This window comes from Pistacia vera, unplaced genomic scaffold (assembly GCF_008641045.1).
Source record: "Pistacia vera cultivar Batoury unplaced genomic scaffold, PisVer_v2 Contig878, whole genome shotgun sequence".
NCBI lineage: Eukaryota > Viridiplantae > Streptophyta > Magnoliopsida > Sapindales > Anacardiaceae > Pistacia > Pistacia vera.
In genome coordinates, this window is record NW_022196754.1 from 497,110 (window position 1) to 519,431 (window position 22,322).

A 22,322-nucleotide genomic window follows, 5' to 3' on the forward strand; every position below is an offset into this window, starting at 1 on the left:
TCAGTCTTTGTCGTTAGTAAAGTTATGTCTATACATCAATAAACTAGGGCTAGTTATGTATGAACAATATTAAGAAAATAAAGAAGTTAAAAAAAGAAATAATTTTTTTTTTAATATCTTTTCTTCCCGATCTCCTTCTCCCTTACTCCTCTAGGTCTGAAATTAATCTTCATCTCTTCAATACAACGCAACTTTTTTTTACCCTAAATCAGTGAAAATTATCTTTCCCAAATCAATATCACCCATTTTCAAAAAAATAAAATCCACTAATTTTCCATTTTCAAAAAAATATTTAAAAAAAAAAAAGAGCGAAAACCATAACCTCCATCAAGGCCAGGTCCTCTACACCTGGCACCTAATGTATCAAACACTGGGACATTATGTTTGGCGCTCAGCATAGCGCAAGGCCAACTTGTTGTGCCTGCGCACAATTCAATGCAACACCAGGATTTTGGCTTTTCTTTCACTCTTGTTGGAGGTTTTCTCATTACTTAGTTGGGTTCTAGTGACCCTTTGACATTTATTTGACGTGCTAAAAATTGGTGTTTTCGAGTGAGATTTTTATTGTCAGATGTCTAGATTAGAATTTTCCATAGTTTTAAGATACTAATAAATTTCTTATTGCTTATACATAAATTATATTTGTTATTTATTGGAATCAAAGAAAAAAGTAGGGGTGACACGGGTAGCGGGTAGAACGGAACCGGGGTAGAACCGGAACCGGAACCGAACCTACCCAGAACCTGCACTGTGCGGGTAGGTTCCGGTCCAATTTTTGGAACCGCTACTGTGCGGTTCTGGTTCCGGTTCTTACCCCCAGGAACCGGAACCGGAACCGGAACCTGTAAAAAGGGTACCCTGTTTGATCTGTAGGGGGTACCCTTTTTGGAACCTGTTTGGAACCTGTTTTGGAACCGTTTGGAACCGTTTGGAACCTTTTGGAACCTGTTTGGAACCTGTTTTGAAACCTGTTTGGAACCTTTTGTTGTGAACCTATATTGGAACCTGTTTTTGGAACCTGTTTAGAACCTATTTTGGAACCTGAACTATAATGAAATATTTGTGAAATGTAAATAATGGGGGAGTTTCTATATTTACATATAAAAATATTTAAAATAAAAAAGTTAAATTTTTAGAATAACCTAATTAAATAAATTACGAATACAATTATACTTATTACATAAATTACCTATTAAAAGCTTTATAATTATAATACATTAATATTAAAGTTTTGATCAATTAAGTGAATAATTGGAATTATGATCCAATTAAAGTGTTTACATTTTTAATGTTATTAAAAGAATTATTTTTGAATAAATAGTATATTTGATTGATTAAATATTTAGTTATTTACTTCAATTATCAAGTTCTAAGTATATCTATAATAAATAGTAATTAATTATTATATAGATAAATTGATGACATTAATAAATTTATTACTAGTTAAATATCATACTTAATCAATTATAACATTACATTTAGTTAAATGATACTTAATTAATTATAATTTTATAACATTACTTAATTGATTTATAGTAAATTAATTATAGCATTACATTAATTGTTACTACTTAATTAATTGACTTTTATTAAACATTAGTGCAAACTAATTAAATGATTAAATTTATTAATTATAATATTACATTAAAAATTTATAGATGATTATTTATAGTTATTCACTATACATTACATTATAGTATGATTATATAATTAATTAAAACATTACATAATTAAATAATTACTTAATTGATTATGAGTTATGATATTATGTTTAAACATTAGTAATACTAATTTGCTACATAAACTTATGCACAATACTTAATTAAATGATAAGAAATTTAATTAATTATAACATTACCTTATAAACATTTCATTATAAACATTAATTAAACATTACATTATAGTTAATATTACTCAATTAATTATAATATTATTATATACATTATATATATGATCACTTACTTATTATAGCATTACATAGTTAATGATTACATATTACATAATTAGTTATGAATTTATAACATTACATTATAAACTTAGTAATTTACTAATTTACTATTTTTTACATTACTTAATTAAACGATTAAAATTTAATTAATTAACATTACCTATATATTTATAATATAATTACTTAATCAATTATAACATTCTATTATAACATTAGTACATTAATCAAATGATTTGAAATTTATTAATTAAAATATTAATTATAGATTTATAGTAAATTATTTAATTCATTAACATTACATTATACTATATAATATGATCATTAATTAAATAACATTACATAATTAAATAATTACTTAATTGATTATGAGTTATGATATTATATTTTAAACATTAGTAATTACTAATTTACATATAACATTAGCACAATACTTAATTGAATAATAAGAAATTTATTAATTATAACATTATCTTATAAACATTTCATTATAACTTAATTAAGCATTACATTATAGTTAAATATTACTCAATTAAATTATAATTTATTATATTACATTATATTATGATTACTTACTTAATTATAGCATTATATAGTTAAATGATTATATATACTTAATTAGTTATGAATTTATAACATTACATTATAAACATTAGTAATTTACTATACTATTACATTACTTAATTAAACGATTAAAAATTTAATTAATTATAACATACTTTATATATTGTAATATGATTACTTAATCAATTATAACATTCCATTATAAACATTAATATTAATTAAATGATTTGAAATTTAATTAATTATAATCTCAAATTATAGATTTGTAGTATGATTACTTAATTCATTATAACATTACATATACTATTTTATATGATCTATATTAATATACATTACATAATATATTACTTAATTATTATGAGTTATGATATTATATTTAAAACATTAGTAATTACTAATTTACTACAAAACATTAGCACAATACTTAATTAAATGATAAGAAATTTAATTATTATAACATTACCTTATAACATAATTAAGCATTACATTATAGTTAAAATATACTCAATTAAATTATAATATTATTATATTACATTATATTATATCACTTACTTAATTATAGCATTATATAGTTAAATGATTATAATTACTTAATTAGTTATGAATTTATAATATTACATTATAAACATTAGTAATCTACTATACTATACATTACTTAATTAAACGATTAAAAATTAATTAATTATAACATTACTTTATATATTTTGTAATATGATTACTAATCAATTATAACATTCCATTATAACATTAGTATATTAATAATGATTTGAAATTTAATAATTATAATATTAAATTATGATTTGTATGATTACTTAATTCATTATAACATTACATTTATACTATTATAGTATGATCATATATTAATATAACATTCATAATTAAATAATTACTTAATTGATTATGTTATGATTATTTTAAATATTAGTAATTACTAATTTACTACATAACATTGCACAATACTTAATTAAATGATAGAAATTTAATTAATTAAACATTACCTTATAAACATTAATTAGCATGCATTATAGTTAAATAATTACTCAATTAATATAATATTATTATATTACATTATATTATAATCACTTACTTAATTATAGCATTTATAGTTAAATGATTACATAATTACTTAATTAGTTATGAATTTATAACATTACATTATAAACTTAGTATTTACTATATATTACATTACTTAATTAAACGATTAAAAATTTAATTAATTATAACATTATTTTATTATTTGTATATGATTACTTAATCAATTATAACATTCATTATAACATTAGTATATTAATTAAATGATTTGAAATTTAATTAATTAATATTTAAATTATAGATTTGTAGTATGATTACTTAATTCATTATAACATTACATTATACTTATATTATGATCATATAATTAATATACATTACATAATTAAATGATTACTTAATTGATTATGACATTATATTATAACATTAGTAATTTACTAATTTGCACAATATTTAATCGAATTATTATAATTTTATTAATTATAACATTATATTATAAATTTATGGTATGATTATTTATTATTATAAAATTCTATTATAAACATATTATAATATTAATTAAATGATTAACAATTTAATTAATTATAATATTACATTATAATTAAATAATATATTACTTAATTAATTATAACATTACAATTTACATTGTAGTATGATCACTTAATATTATAACATTACATTTACATTGTGTATGATCACTTATTTAATTATAACATTCTTGTTTCTAATATTATTTACTAAATTATATTTGGTATATTATAATACCCAATTAACCAATTATAACATTAATTAATAAATTATAAACATAATAATTTATTAACTTATCAAATAGACCCCTGGCAAATGCAATGTTAGTAATTAGTATTAAGAATTGTTATTTGTTTAAATGATTTTGGTGAAGTTATTTTATGTGAATTGTGATGAATAATGTTTGTGTTTGGTTTTGATTGACGATTTTTATGTGAATTGTGATGAATTGGTTGAATTCAAACGTTGCTTAGAGATTACAGATTATGTTACATTGGACACAAATGAATGATAACGAAAATTTGTTAGGGGTGTATTTGTAAACTTATAAGGTGTTTTTGTTATTTTTTAAACTATAGGGGGTAATTGATTTTTTACAGGGTACCCTGGAAAGGAACCGGAACTGCTTTTAGGTTCCGGTTCCTTGAATTGAAGAACCTGTACTGTGCGTTCCAGTTCCGGTTCCTTTTTGGGAACCTGTACTGTGCGGTTCCGGTTTTCCGTGTTCCCCGGAAAAGTGCAGGGTACCCGGAACCGCTCACCCCTAGTAAAAAGGGATTTAAGTCAGTTGACGGTGTCAGCTCACTGATTTAGGAAACGCTTACAAAAGGTAGGGGTTTAAGAGCTATTTCCGAAACAATAAAGTTTTATTGTAATGCCACCATAGTTCAGAGGGTTGACAGAATGTCTCTTTCGTAAGTCATGGGTTCAGTTGGCAAGGCATGTGTGCCACGTCGAACGAAGCTTTCCACCATAGTTTGTGGTCCAAGTGCCTTCTCAAGAACATTTGTGACCTTAGATAAAAGTTTTTTTGGGCCTTCTAATAATATAAGCATATATTAAAAAGAATTATTTTAAATTTATTTTTCTTACCTTTTGAGATGCAAAATCACTATGAGAGGTGGATGATGACTGACAGGCTAACGGGGTTAGGTTGGTAGGAGGTTTTGGAGAGTAGATGCTGAAAAAGTGATAGGTGGTGGAATGAGTGATTTCCAATGCCAAAATTAACAGGAAAAGACTTGAGAAGTCACGGCCCAAAAGGCATCGGTGGCCTGCTATGCAAAGTAAACGGATGAGATATGATAAGGATTTTGGTGAGAAGGCTGAAGCAAGGAAGATGGTGTTGTTGGGGAAGGCCAACAGTGCCAAGTACATGCCGAAAAGGCCGGAAATGGTTGTCGCATGCAGTGGAGCTAGGTTGCAAGATTCGTAAAAAATTGACCAAATCAAGAGCTATCAAGACTGGAAAAACACTTGGAAAATGATAAAATGATGGTTTCGGTCAATTTTGGTGAGAAAATCGATCAGAATCAGCTCCAAACGGCCAGCGGCGGAAGAGGGGTGGAGATGATTTATGTGAATATCGAATTTTAGGATTGAATTGGAGGTGAGTAATTTGACACATGTAAATGACTATTTTAGCTTTTTATTGTTAAAAGAAATTCAATGTGTTAATTTAAAGGTGTAAATTAAAATATATTAAACTAGAGGTACAAACTTGCTATTTCGTTAAACTTTGGGTGAGAATATATGTAAAAAGTTTATAATAAATTTGGGTTTTTTTTGTTTTTTTAGGGCCCTTTTGGATTGGCCTAAATAAGAAATTATACATTATTTTTATTTTTCGTAATATATTTAAAAAATATTTATAAAAAATTTGGCCCTTTTGACTTTATTTTTTGGGGGCCCTAGGCACCTGCCCACCCCTTGAGCCCGCCTTGGGTCCAACTTACCTTTAAAACAACCTGTGGCGTCAACATCTTCTTCAACACAGCCTATGGCTTCTTCGTCAACACAGACACAACCTCTTTCCTCACCTTCTTCAAAGCACCCTATGGCCTCTTCTTCTTCAGAACGGCCTGTGGCTTTTTCTTCAGAAGAGAGATCCATTAATCAATCATATGCGATTAGTGTAATGGAGCACACTATAGACATAGATATAGCCTCTTCTTCAACAATACAGAGCGAATCTTTTTCAATCACACCCATCTCCTCTTCTTCATCACAGCTTGTGGGTAAGTAGCTACTGAAAATTACAACTATTTTAGTTGAAATTGGCAACTAAAGTTTTAATTGTTAAAGGGTATTTTTATTAACTATTTGAAATAGTTTGCGTATCTTTCCTTGACAATCTTTCAGACGCGCAACTACTTTGAAATAGACGTTAAATGTAATCTGCAACTATATGATAACTTTCAACAACTATTTGAACAGATACAAAATGCTCATTTTCTTGTAGTGATTAAACTTCCATAAGTAAAGATATGATTCAATCAACCAATCAAAATATATGTCTTGAGAATATTTCTGTTTACTTCTTTTATTGCAGAGGATCTCACAAAGTACCGGCCACTGTATAAAGCTATACTCGAAGGCAACTTGGAATCGATAAAAGATTTCTGTGACTGGAATCCTGAAGCGGTACGCGTCAGGATCACGGTAAACTTGGACACAGCACTTCACATTGCTGCTGGGAAAGAAGCGAATCACATTGTGAAGTTTCTATTGTGTTTCATGTCAAAAGATGATGTGGGACTCCAAAATAATGAGGGCAACACAGCCCTTTCAATTGCTGCAATTGTTGGCAATTTCCAAGCAGCCCAAATGATAATGGGCAGACATCCAGACTTGGTTGCAGTGGCAAACAACTCTGGCAGGATGCCTATTATTGAGGCTGCTCTACATGGCCAAAAGAAGATGATAAGATATTTACAGCAATTCACCCGAGATATTTTTCATTTTGACGAAAATGTGCATGCTTTCTCCTTCTTGAATTCGCTCATAGTTGCTGGACTTTACGGTGAGTTCATNAAACATGACATTTTACCCCCTAAACAGCATAAATGAGACAAAAGCACCCTTAATCCATAAACCACAACCTAATATCAACTCATATACTTTCCAAAATCATTCCAAACACGTTAAATTCATAAGAAAAATATTAGGAAGCTATTTTCGTGAATAAATTCATAAATTCTTTAATTGTCTCAATATACTTCAATTTAATCACACATGGGGTATTTTTATCACCAAAATAGAGTCACTTTCATGACTCTAACAACACTTGGAATGAATCTGTTATTTTCGAACAATTCAACTTCATGATTGCTAAAGATCATGTAAGTTAGTGGAGTTTTTACAGTGTGGTAGTGTATGTCCTTGGGAGCTCTGCTAGCAATGGCAGAGAACCATAGCTTTGTTTTACCTCTTGGAGAATTAAAACACTTTGAAAATTGGAAATGCATGTGTACAGATTTATACTTCTTGATGAGTAATACTGAACTAATCTACTTCCATTCCGTATCACCATAGCAGCCTTGCCACATCACTTTCATGATATTTACAAAATGCAATAGCTCTTATCTTTCCAATTACTTAGCATGTTTATCCATGGATATGTGACTGTAAATCTGTTGCTTATATGTGTATAAGAAAATTCTCAGATGTAGACATCCACACTCTTTTTTAATCCAGACCTCCATTAGGTGATGGTAATAAACGACAAAACATATAATTTCACAGTTTTCAATATAAAAACTTGATGTTAGAATTTGTCTTTTAGAATTAGATTGATAATGTTTGAGATACTTGCTTCTCTACTCCATCAAATTTATTTTTGTTTGGTGTTGAAGTATTCTTTTATGTTGCTATATATTTTGTTAGTTGACTTATTGATTATGCATTGAATTGATAGAGCTGCAAGATGAAACACAAGCAGGGGAAAGTGAAAAAACAGAAGCTGAAATATGTGAGGAAGTTTGGGTAAAGCTTCCGGATTTAACCAAAATTTTGCATTTTCACAGATTGAGCATCAATGCACTACAGCAGAAGTAGAGTTAAGGTGCATTGTGCAACAACAAGAAAATAAGATTTTGGAGGAGCAACTCATCTTATTTGATCAACAAAAAGAGAAAATAAAAAGCCTTGAACACCAACAATTTGTCCTGGTGGAGATGATGAAGTAGCTAACTATAGCCCTTGAACTACAGCAATTTGATAAAGCTCCAACTCGACAGCCGTTGCCAGCTCCAACTCAACAGCCATTGCCATCTCCATCTGCTACAGCTATTTCAAAAACCGCAACTGGTGACACTTGGCATGCTAACAGTATTGATGGTTATTTTTTTGTTGTATGGGCAGTAGATATTTTGACATAGGGGTAGAACCATCTTTTTAGGATTGTTTGCATATATATGTCAGATGGTGTACATGGGGTGGACATTTTTTTTTTTTTAGTTATGCACAGACAGGTAATGGGCTTAAAATGTGGGTGCCTGCTTCTTCTTTTTTTTTTTTTTTTTTTTTTTTTTTTTTTTTTTTTTTTGCACATGTGATAGTGCATTTTGGATTTTTATTGCTCATCATGCATAAAAATCCATGTATGGACTATATTATAAATATATATGTATGAAAATATGATATTTGATGTTAGTGATCAGACTTTATATTGTATCAATTATTTTGTTGATGTTGAATGTATAATGTAGGTCAATACGAAATGCTCTAAAAAAAAACACAATCTGCAACTAATTTTTTAGTAGCAACAAGTAATTTAGCATAATTGCATTCCGATGAAGGTCAATAAGAAATGCTCTAAAAAAACACATTCTGCAACTAATGTTTTAGTAGCAAAATGTAATTTAGTATAATTGCTTCCACATTCAGTGTCTAAAAAATAGTCGCGAAAATATTTTGGATTTCACATTCAGCGTCTAAAATGATTACAATTAACCACTAAATTTTGATCGCCAAAAGATATATTCGGCCACTAATAAAATAGTCACGAAAACCTATTGGATTCTACATTCAGCATCTAAAATGACTATAATTAATCACTAAATTTTGGTCACCAAAAGATACATTGACCACTAATAAAACTATACGAAAACCTTGGATTCTAATTCACGTCTAAATGACTATAATTAATCACTAATTTTGGTTACCAAAAGATACATTCGGATTGCCACTATATAAATAGTCACGAAAAATCTATTGGATTCGCTCACATTCGACATCTAAATAACTATAATTAACTACTAAATTTTGGTCACCAAAAGATACATTCGGCCACTAATAAAATAGTTACAAAAAACCTTTTACGTAAATTGCCCTTACACCTTTGGAGTCTAATTTTTTTGGCATTCGCAACAAATTATAGACACTAAAGGTACATTTTGCAATTAATTGATTAATTGCTATATAATTTTACCAAATTACCCCAGAACTATTAGCGTCTAAGCTGGGACTATTTTGACAAGCAATTAGCGACTGATTTGCTAGTCGTTAAAAAAATTTTCCGCGTCTAAACAAAAATTTAGACGCGTAAAAAATCTATGATAACGATACTACAACTAAGTGAAGACTATGAATTTAGACGCAAAAAAATGGCTTAGCGTCAAAGTTACTTTCTGCGTCTATTTTGCTAGACCCGCCGAAAGGCATTTTTCTTGTAGTGGTTCCAATGTTTTTAAAAGTGCTTGATTGCACACTTTACTTTATTGAAATAAATTATATATAGATGTACAAATACGTCAATTAGAATCACCATCCATATTGCCTTAATATGTGATCAAATATTTTTTTTTGAATAAATGGTGTCTCTACTCATAAAAATGACAATATCTCTAGATTTTTCGTAATTTTTTTTAACCATTACAATAACTTTTAAAAAAATTATTGATATAACTTTATATAGGTATAAAATATATAAAGATGCACATAGCAGTTTATATAAATTAACACCATAGCACTTTGAGAGTTTGAGTGCGAAAATGGAGATAATAACCACACACACACATATATTAAGCATTATCAATTTAATGAATTGAAGGAATCAATAAATTTGAATTGTTAAACAAACTGCCATGAAATATTGAAATATTTACAGATTCGCCCCTGCATATATAAGCCCATTATACCCACAAATTGCATACACCCAAACGAGGCAAATTCCCTGATGGCATCGTCACCTGAAAAGGGGCGGGTTGGGGAGGGTATCACTCACCCTCCAGGTGTGGATGGGGATTCCCTGACACTGCCAACTCAGTATGGGTCGAGTACGGGCAACCCCAGGGTTTAGGTACGACCCGACCTCACCTCACCTCGCTAGCCCTTTTTTTTTTTTTTTTTTTTTCCTACTTGATTATTGGTTTATGAGTATTTATGTCCTTTAATTTTTTTATTAAAATTACTTGGCAACTAATGATTATTTTCAGCTTTTCAATAAATTTTGAAATTTATGTAATCTTTAGGAAGTGATGAAAAAACTGACTCCTAAAATGTAATAAACCACATCTTTTGTAATGTTAGGTTGTTGGAGTGTGTATTCTATTTCGAGGAGATGGTATTTTACTTGAGGACAGTATGGCTAAACGTACCTTAACTTAGATATAGATAGGTGTGCTCGATTGGACGACGGGACCCCCACCTATTAGTTGGACCTGACTACTACTAGTTCGTTCTTTGCCACAATTGCACTTTTATGATATGGAAGATTTGGAAGAGTCACTTCTTGGTTCTATGCGTAAGATTTTTTTACTAGTTCAGGTAATTTACCTACTCTCTGTTGTGGAATCTTAGGAACCTGGGACAAGGAACCGCGACGATTGCAACTCTCAAAATATAATCCCAAACTACGTAGGGAGAAATTACACTCAACTCGTCAAACTCTCGTGGTATTTAGTATAAATATGTAGTTTTGGAAATAGCACCAAACCCCCTTGCCGTTAGTGAAATGTTAGGCTTTTCTATTGAGTCAAAATAAACTAGGGTTTAAGGGTAACTATGATATGATAATATAAAAATTAAAATAATGTTCTTTGAAAAAAAAAAAAAAAAAAAATTTTTTTTCTTTTTTCGTCTTTTCTTTCTCTTCTTTGCTTCTTTCACTCTTTAGGTTCATTTTAATCTTCATTTCTTCATACAACCAATACAACACTATTCTTATCTTAACCCAAATGAGTGGAAGTCATTCTTTCCAAATCAATAGCACCCATTTTCAAACAAACTCAATCCGCTCAAAGCTAAATTTATTTATTTTTCACTTTTTGTTTAACTTCTATGCAACTTCATCTCAATACTTTATTATAATCTCAAGTTTGACTCTCTCAACCCATAAAGTAAAAAAAAACTTAATGAAATTTCAGCCAAACTCAGTGGACCTACAAAAAAAACCACCAAATTTTCTTGTGATTTTCTAATTGCTTCACGAGTCCTGAATTTGAACTAAAAAACATGAAATAATGATCAGAAATCATCTAATTGCCCTCGATGTCTAACTATTGTATGTTCATGAATATAACTCAATCTGTGAGCAATAAATATATTTTATTTTGTTGATAAATAATTAACGGAATCATAGGATTAAAGTAATAAAGGGACACTAAACTTTAGTCCTCACCCCGGCTATATTGACTCAAGTAAATTTCAATCAATTTTCTTTTTTCTTTTACTTTCCCACAAATTTCCAAGAAAGTGAGATAAAACGAAAAGCATTTTCCAAGGTCAAGTCATTCAAAATTCCCCACTTCATTTCCCCATCACCCACCAACCCAAATAAACATATAAATACCATATATCTACAATATTACATGGACCTGACTACTTGGTCTACGCCATCACCCACCAACCCAAAACATATATGATACCATATATCTACAATATTACTGGACCTGACTACTTGGTCTACGCGTTAATTATTTGACTAGTTCAGGATAGTTTACTTATCTCTCTGTTGTGGAATCTCGGAACATTGGACAAGGAACCGCAACGATTGCAACTTCTCAAATTAATCCTAAACTTACGTAAGGGGAAAAATTATGCTCAACCCACTAAACTCTGGTGGTTTCACTATAACTATGTAGTTTTGGAAACAGCACCCAACCCCCTTGCCGTCAGTGAAATGTAGGACTTTTCTATTGAGTCAAATAAACTAGGGTTAAAAGGGTAATTATAAAATGAATATTAAAATATTCTTTGAAAAAGAAGAAAAGAATTTATTTTTCCCTCTTCTTTCCTTCTTTCACTCCTTTAGGCTTAGGTAATCTTCGTTTCTTATCTTAACCCCGAATGAGTGAAAATCATTCTTCCCAAATCAATAGCACCCTTTTCAAACAAAATCAAACCACCCTTTTCCTTTCCAAAAGCTAATTATTTATTTTTCTTTTTGTTCAACTTCTAGCAACTTCATCTCAATACTTTATTATAATCTTAAATTTTGACTAACTCAACCCATAAAAAAAATTAAAATTTTTATGAAACAAGAAACCCTGCAAATAAATTTATCTTTCTTGAAATCTCTTGAACTTGTTTTACAATCTGAGTTTGAAATTGAAAAATAAATAAATATATCTATCAGACTTGTTTCAGGAGTTCTAAATTTGAAACTGAAAAACATAAAATAACGATCAATAATCATTTAAGTGCCCTTGAAGTCTAACTATATTCGGTATGTTGGTGAACATAAACTCAATCTACGAGGAATAAATAATATTTTATTCTGTTGATAAAGTAATTAAAGGATCATAGGATTAAAGTAATAAAGGGAAGCACTAAACTTGTAGTCCCACCGGCTATTTGACCCAATCAATTTTCTTTTTTCTTGCACTTTCCCAAATTTTTCCAAAAAGTTAGATGAAAACGAAAGGCATTTTCCAAAGTCAAGTCATTCAAATTTCCCACTTCATTTTCCCATCACCCACCAACCCACATAAACATATATAAAACCAATATCTACAATAATTCAACATCACTTGATAATATTATAGTTAAACAAGTCATTAAACACTAATATCAAATTCTAATTGCTCTCTATTATTATGTTATATGAATTTTCATAAACTATCTCTATTACTAGAATAGAATAGAACAAAAAACGTATCTTGAGCAACGATATTGAAACTCCTGGTAGTTTCTGAAAGTCATACAACACTTCATATTATGTAGCAGTTGGGACAGGCATGGCAATCTTCGCTGTTTTTCACTCTGCAATTCCCCTATTTTCATGTTTTCGCGGCAGAACATTATGTTTTATCGCCAATTGGTATCACTGAAGGCTAGATCGCCTTGTGCCAATTTCATGGAACTAACTATTTTCTAGATTTTCGTTTGACGCTTAATCTTATTTTTTGACTATCGGTTCAAGCAGCTCATCCTGCCTCATCCTTATAGGGATTCCTTTCACCTGAAGAGTATGGAAGTTTGGAAGTCACTTTTTGGCTCTACGCGTAAACGTGAGCCTTGTTTAGGATGATTTGGGTTTTGTCTGTTTTAGGAATTTTAGAACCTGGTCAACGCCAAAACAAGGGACCCGCCGTGATTGCAGCTTCTCAAATTAATCCCAAACTTAAGTAGGAGAAAATAATTTTCAAGCCCCTCAACTTAGTTGTATTGCTATAACCATGTAGTTTTAAAAACAGCTCTCAGTCTTTGTCGTTAGTAAACGTTATGTCTATACATCAAATAAACTAGGGCTAGTTATGTATGAACAATATTAAGAAAATAAAGAAGTTAAAAAAAGAAATAATTTTTTTTTTATATCTTTTCTTCCCGATCTCCTTCTCCCTTAACTCCTCTAGGTCTGAAATTAATCTTCATCTCTTCAATACAACGCAACTTTTTTTTACCCTAAATCAGTGAAAATTATCTTTCCCAAATCAATATCACCCATTTTCAAAAAAATAAAATCCACTAATTTTCCATTTTCAAAAAAATATTTAAAAAAAAAAAAGAGCGAAAACCATAACCTCCATCAAGGCCAGGTCCTCTACACCTGGCACCTAATGTATCAAACACTGGGACATTATGTTTGGCGCTCAGCATAGCGCAAGGCCAACTTTTGTGCCTGCGCACAATTCAATGCAACACCAGGATTTTGGCTTTTCTTTCACTCTTGTTGGAGGTTTTCTCATTACTTAGTTTGGGTTCTAGTGACCCTTTGACATTTATTTGACGTGCTAAAAATTGGTGTTTTCGAGTGAGATTTTTATTGTCAGATGTCTAGATTAGAATTTTCCATAGGTTTTAAGATACTAATAAATTTCTTATTGCTTATACATAAATTATATTTGTTATTTATTGGAAATCAAAGTAAAAAAGTAGGGGTGACACGGGTAGCGGGTAGAACGGAACCGGGGTAGAACCGGAACCGGAACCGAACCTACCCAGAACCTGCACTGTGCGGGTAGGTTCCGGTCCAATTTTTGGAACCGCTACTGTGCGGTTCTGGTTCCGGTTCTTACCCCCAGGAACCGGAACCGGAACCGGAACCTGTAAAAAGGGTACCCTGTTTGATCTGTAGGGGGTACCCTTTTTGGAACCTGTTTGGAACCTGTTTTGGAACCGTTTGGAACCTGTTTGGAACCTTTTGGAACCTGTTTTGGAACCTGTTTTGAAACCTGTTTGGAACCTTTTGTTGTGGAACCTATATTGGAACCTGTTTTTGGAACCTGTTTAGAACCTATTTTGGAACCTGAACTATAATGAAATATTTGTGAAATGTAAATAATGGGGGAGTTTCTATATTTACATATAAAAATATTTAAAATAGAAAAAGTTAAATTTTTAGAATAACCTAATTAAATAAATTACGAATACAATTATACTTATTACATAAATTACCTACTTAAAAGCTTTATAATTATAATACATTAATATTAAAGTTTTGATCAATTAGTGAATAATTGGAATTATGATCCAATTAAAGTGTTTACATTTTTAATGTTATTAAAAGAATTATTTTTGAATAAATAGTATATTTGATTGATTAAATATTTAGTTATTTACTTCAATTATCAAGTTCTAAGTATATCTATAATAAATAGTAATTAATTATTATATAGATAAATTGATGACATTAATAAATTTATTACTAGTTAAATATCATACTTAATCAATTATAACATTACATTTAGTTAAATGATACTTAATTAATTATAATTTTATAACATTACTAATTGATTTATAGTAAATTAATTATAGCATTACATTAATTGTTACTACTTAATTAATTGACTTTATTAAACATTAGTGCAAACTAATTAAATGATTAAATTTATAATTATAATATTACATTAAAAATTTATAGATGATTATTTATAGTTATTCACTATACATTACATTATAGTATGATTATATAATTAATTAAAACATTACATAATTAAATAATTACTTAATTGATTATGAGTTATGATATTATGTTTAAACATTAGTAATACTAATTTGCTACATAAACTTATGCACAATACTTAATTAAATGATAAGAAATTTAATTAATTATAACATTACCTTATAAACATTTCATTATAAACATTAATTAAACATTACATTATAGTTAATATTACTCAATTAATTATAATATTATTATATACATTATATATATGATCACTTACTTATTATAGCATTACATAGTTAATGATTACATATTACATAATTAGTTATGAATTTATAACATTACATTATAAACTTAGTAATTTACTAATTTACTATTTTTTACATTACTTAATTAAACGATTAAAATTTAATTAATTAACATTACCTATATATTTATAATATAATTACTTAATCAATTATAACATTCTATTATAACATTAGTACATTAATCAAATGATTTGAAATTTATTAATTAAAATATTAATTATAGATTTATAGTATAATTATTTAATTCATTAACATTACATTATACTATATAATATGATCATTAATTAAATAACATTACATAATTAAATAATTACTTAATTGATTATGAGTTATGATATTATATTTTAAACATTAGTAATTACTAATTTACATATAAACATTAGCACAATACTTAATGAATAATAAGAAATTTATTAATTATAACATTATCTTATAAACATTTCATTATAACTTAATTAAGCATTACATTATAGTTAAATATTACTCAATTAATTATAATTTATTATATTACATTATATTATGATTACTTACTTAATTATAGCATTATATAGTTAAATGATTATATATACTTAATTAGTTATGAATTTATAACATTACATTATAAACATTAGTAATTTACTATACTATTACATTACTTAATTAACGATTAAAAATTTAATTAATTATAACATACTTTATATATTGTAATATGATTACTTAATCAATTATAACATTCCATTATAAACATTAGTATATTAATTAAATGATTTGAAATTTAATTAATTATAATCTCAAATTATAGATTGTAGTATGATTACTTAATTCATTATAACATTACATTACTATTTTATATGATCTATATTAATATACATTACATAATATATTACTTAATTATTATGAGTTATGATATTATATTTAAAACATTAGTAATTACTAATTTACTACAAAACATTAGCACAATACTTAATTAAATGATAAGAAATTTAATTATTATAACATTACCTTATAACATAATTAAGCATTACATATAGTTAAAATATACTCAATTAAATTATAATATTATTATATTACATTATATTATATCACTTACTTAATTATAGCATTATATAGTTAAATGATTCATAATTACTTAATTAGTTATGAATTTATAATATTACATTATAAACATTAGTAATCTACTATACTTACATTACTTAATTAAACGATTAAAAATTAATTAATTATAACATTACTTTATATATTTTGTAATATGATTACTAATCAATTATACATTCCATTATAACATTAGTATATTAATAATGATTTGAAATTTAATAATTATAATATTAAATTATGATTTGTATGATTACTTAATTCATTATAACATTACATTTATACTATTATGTATGATCATATATTAATATAACTTACATAATTAAATAATTACTTAATTGATTATGTTATGATTATTTTAAATATTAGTAATACTAATTTACTACATAACATTGCACAATACTTAATTAAATGATAAGAAATTTAATTAATTAAACATTACCTTATAAACATTAATTAGCATGCATTATAGTTAAATAATTACTCAATTAATATATATTATTATATTACATTATATTATAATCACTTACTTAATTATAGCATTATATAGTTAAATGATTACATAATTACTTAATTAGTTATGAATTTATAACATTACATTATAAACTTAGTATTTACTATATATTACATTACTTAATTAAACGATTAAAAATTTAATTAATTATAACATTATTTTTATTATTTGTATATGATTACTTAATCAATTATAACATTCATTATAACATTAGTATATTAATTAAATGATTTGAAATTTAATTAATTAATATTTAAATTATAGATTTGTAGTATGATTACTTAATTCATTATAACATTACATTATACTTATATTATGATCATATAATTAATATACATACATAATTAAATGATTACTTAATTGATTTGACATTATATTATAACATTAGTAATTTACTAATTTGCACAATATTTAATCGAATTATTATAATTTTATTAATTATAACATTATATTATAAATTTATGGTATGATTATTTATTATTATAAAATTCTATTATAAACATATTATAATATTAATTAAATGATTAACAATTTAATTAATTATAATATTACATTATAATTAAATAATATATTACTTAATTAATTATAACATTACAATTTACATTGTAGTATGATCACTTAATATTATAACATTACAATTTACATTGTGTATGATCACTTATTTAATTATAACATTCTTGTTTCTAATATTATTTACTAAATTATATTTGGTATATTATAATACCCAATTAACCAATTATAACATTAATTAATAAATTTATAAACATAATAATTTATTAACTTATCAAATAGACCCCTGGCAAATGCAATGTTAGTAATTAGTATTAAGAATTGTTATTTGTTTAAATGATTTTGGTGAAGTTATTTTATGTGAATTGTGATGAATAATGTTTGTGTTTGGTTTTGATTGACGATTTTTATGTGAATTGTGATGAATTGGTTGAATTCAAACGTTGCTTAGAGATTACAGATTATGTTACATTGGACACAAATGAATGATAACGAAAATTTGTTAGGGGTGTATTTGTAAACTTATAAGGTGTTTTGTTATTTTTTAAACTAATAGGGGGTAATTGATTTTTTACAGGGTACCCTGGAAAGGAACCGGAACTGCTTTTAGGTTCCGGTTCCTTGAATTGAAGAACCTGTACTGTGCGTTCCAGTTCCGGTTCCTTTTTGGGAACCTGTACTGTGCGGTTCCGGTTCCTGTTCCCCGGAAAAGTGCAGGGTACCCGAACCGCTCACCCCTAGTAAAAAGGGATTTAAGTCAGTTGACGTGTCAGCTCACTGATTAGGAAACGCTTACAAAAGGTAGGGGTTTAAGAGCTATTTCCGAAACATAAAGTTTTATTGTAATGCCACCATAGTTCAGAGGGTTGACAGAATGTCTCTTTCGTAAGTCATGGGTTCAGTTGGCAAGGCATGTGTGCCACGTCGAACGAAGCTTTCACCATAGTTTTGTGTCCAAGTGCCTTCTCAAGAACATTTGTGACCTTAGATAAAAGTTTTTTGGGCCTTCTAATAATATAACATATATTAAAAAGAATTATTTTAAATTATTTTTCTTACCTTTTGAGATGCAAATCACTATGAGAGGTGAGTGATGACTGACAGGCTAACGGGGTTAGGTTGTAGAGGTTTTGGAGAGTAGATGCTGAAAAAGTGATAGGTGGTGGAATGAGTGATTTCCAATGCCAAAATTAACAGGAAAAGCTTGAGAAGTCACGGCCCAAAAGCATCGTGGGCCTGCTATGCAAAGTAAACGAGAGATATGATAAGGATTTTGGTGAAAGGCTGAAGCAAGGAAGATGGTGTTGTTTGGGGAAGGCCAACAGTGCCAGTACATGCCGAAAAGGCCGGATGGTTGTCGCATGCAGTGGAGCTAGGTTGCAAGATTCGTAAAAAATTGACCAAATCAAGAGCTATCAAGACTGGAAAAACACTTGGAAAATTAAAATGATGGTTTCGGTCAATTTTGGTGAGAAAATCGATCAGAATCACTCCACGGCCGCGCGGAAGGGGGTGAGATGATTTATGTAATATCGAATTTTGGATTGAATTGGAGGTGATTAATTTGACACATGTAAATGACTATTTTAGCTTTTATTGTTAAAAGAATTCAATGTGTTAATTAAAGGTGTAATTAAAAATATTAAACTAGAGGTACAAACTTGCTATTTCGTTAAACTTTGGGTAGAATATATGTAAAAAGTTTATAAAAATTTGGGTTTTTTTTGTTTTTTTAGGGCCCTTTTGGATTGGCCTAAATAAGAATTACATTATTTTTATTTTTCGTAATATTTTAAAAAATATTTATAAAAAATTTGGCCCTTTTGACTTTATTTTGGGGGCCCTAGGCACCTGCCCACCCCTTGAGCCCGCCTTGGGTCCAACTTACCTTTAAAACACCTGTGGCGTCAACATCTTCTTCAACACAGCCTAGTCTTCTTCGTCAACACAGACACAACCCTTTCTTCCTCACCTTCTTCAAGCACCCTATGGCCTCTTCTTCTTCAGAACGGCCTGTGGCTTTTTCTTCAGAAGAGAGATCCATTAATCAATCATATGCTATAGTGTAATGGAGCACACTACTAGACTAGATATAGCCTCTCTTCAACAATACAGAGCGAATCTTTTTCAATCACACCCATCTCCTCTTCTTCATCACAGCTTGTGGGTAAGTAGCTACTGAAAATTACAACTATTTTAGTTGAAATTGGCAACTAAAGTTTTAATTGTTAAAGGGTATTCTTATTAACTATTTGAAATAGTTGGCGTATCTTTCCTGGACAATCTTTCAGACGCGCAACTACTTTGAAATAGACGTTAAATGTAATCTGCAACTATATGATAACTTTCAACAACTATTTGAACAGATACAAATCTCATTTTCTTGTAGTGATTAACTTCCATAAGTAAAGATTTGATTCAATCAACCAATCAAAATATATGTCTTGAGAATATTTCTGTTTACTTCTTTTATTGCGAGGATCTCACAAAGTACCGGCCACTGTATAAAGCTATACTCGAAGGCAACTTGGAATCGATAAAAGATTTCTGTGACTGGAATCCTGAAGCGGTACGCGTCAGGATCACGGTAAACTTGGACAACAGCACTTCACATTGCTGCTGGGAAAGAAGCGAATCACTTTGTAAGTTTCTATTGTGTTTCATGTCAAAAGATGATGTGGGACTCCAAAAATGAGGGCAACACAGCCCTTTCAATTGCTGCAATTGTTGGCAATTTCCAAGCAGCCCAAATGATATGGGCAGACATCCAGACTTGGTTGCAGTGGCAAACAACTCCGGCAGGATGCCAATTATGAGGCTGCTCACCATGGCCAAAAGAAGAGGATAAGATATTTACAGCAATTCACCCGAATATTTTCATTTTGACGAAAATGTCATGCTTTCCTCCTTCTTGAATTCGCTCATAGTTGCTGGACTTTACGGTGAGTTGTTCTTATTTGCTACTACATTATTACCAGCAAGTTTTCAAGAAGCATATATTAGAAAAAAAAAAAAAAAAAAAAAAATCTATATTACAACGAGCTACCACATCATCCATACCACCTTCTTAACGATATATTAAAAAAAAAAAAAAAAAATCTATGCGCTGTCATGTGGTACCACATCAGCATCACTATGGTACCACATCAGCACATCACTATGCTACAATAGACTTTCTCATTTTAACTTATTAACATTTTTTTAGTGATAGAATTGCTTTCATCTCTATGGTTTTAGTCTATGATCATCAAGGACATCAGATTCAATTACTAGTTTTTTGGTCCTTTGACTTAATTGACTTGAAAAATTATACCACAATGACAAAATACCCCTCTAATAATAAAAATATGACACAATAGTGTCATTTGTGTAATGCATTTTTTTTCATTATTTTTTTAAAGGTACTTTGTTTTCTTTAAGTAAATTAATAGTCCACTAATGAATGTTGTCCAACTGTCCAGGACCAAAATGTTAATACTTCTTAAACACACTTCTCCTTTTGTGACCAAATGACACCTCTTTAATCACGGGGGTAGCTGTACTTAGTGGTCTTATGCTTGAGTCTTCAAAGAGGCAATACTGGTTTTACCAAAAAAAAAAAAAAAAAAAAATTTACTTCTTAATCATAGAATGAAAATGGAATTATCTCTATATTTAAAAGTCTATCTGCATGTTAGAACTTTGAAATTAATTATAATCTATCGTCCATCGTATTGTCTCAGACATGCACTAGACTTTGTAAAACAGTATCCAAGTTTAGCTATAAGGGAGTTATCTGATGGGGAGTCTCTTCTGAGTGCAATAGCAAGAAACCTTCTGCATTTCCAGCGGAAGAAAGCCAGACTTTGGGACCGTTATCTTTGCTGTGTGCGTACAAATTTTTTTTTTTTTTTTTTTTGGTTTTCAATATATATAAAAGTGGGGTGAAATTGAGATGCAACAAGAAGTTGTAAATCAAGGCAAAAGAAGATATAAACATACACTTGTGTCATTGTTGAGTTGATTTAATTTGCAGTTCGAAGTTTTAGAGAGGAGATAGGAGAGACAAAGTTGATGAATCAGATAGCAGTAAAACTAGTCAAACTCTTGTGCATGGAAATTACAAGAATACTAGACCACGAAAGAGCTTACTCTATACTAAAACGACCGTTCCTATTAGCTGCAGAATTGGGGGTTTGCGAAGTTGTTAAAGAGATTATAAAATCATTCCCTGATGCAGTCTGGTTTTCAGATGCTGACAATCATAATGCACTCCAGTTGGCAATCATGAACCGTAGAGAGAAGGTGTTCAACCTTATATCTCATATGAGTAGTCACAAACATTTGTTATTGATGTCCCATGACAATGATGGGAACAATATCTTGCACTTGGCTGGAAAATTGGCACCCGAAAATCAACTCAATCTCATCAATGGTGCAGCCCTACAGATGCAGCGCGAGTTACGGTGGTTTCGGGTAAGCCTTCTGATTTAATCAATGTCAGTAACATATTGCGGGTGCATTTCTTACAGAGGACTATTAGTG

General features: G+C 28.8%; 1 protein-coding gene across 1 annotated transcript; it reads left to right on the forward strand.

Moving 5' to 3' along the window:
• The first annotated feature begins 6,065 nt into the window (after positions 1-6,065).
• On the forward strand, positions 6,066-22,271 carry LOC116119213. Its single transcript, XM_031405152.1, has 3 exons — positions 6,066-6,303; positions 6,618-7,088; positions 21,814-22,271. The coding sequence occupies exons 1-3, from the start codon at positions 6,066-6,068 to the stop codon at positions 22,269-22,271; spliced, it is 1,167 nt and encodes a 388-aa protein (XP_031261012.1).
• The last annotated feature ends 51 nt before the right edge of the window (positions 22,272-22,322 follow it).

Excerpts from the sequence above, each read along its gene's own strand:
- LOC116119213 (XM_031405152.1), top strand. The coding sequence starts at position 6,066 with ATGGCTTCTTCGTCAACACAGACACAACCTCTTTCCTCACCTTCTTCA. Across the intron at positions 6,304-6,617 it reads TTCTTCATCACAGCTTGTGG|AGGATCTCACAAAGTACCGG; the intron begins GTAAGTAGCTAC and ends CTTTTATTGCAG.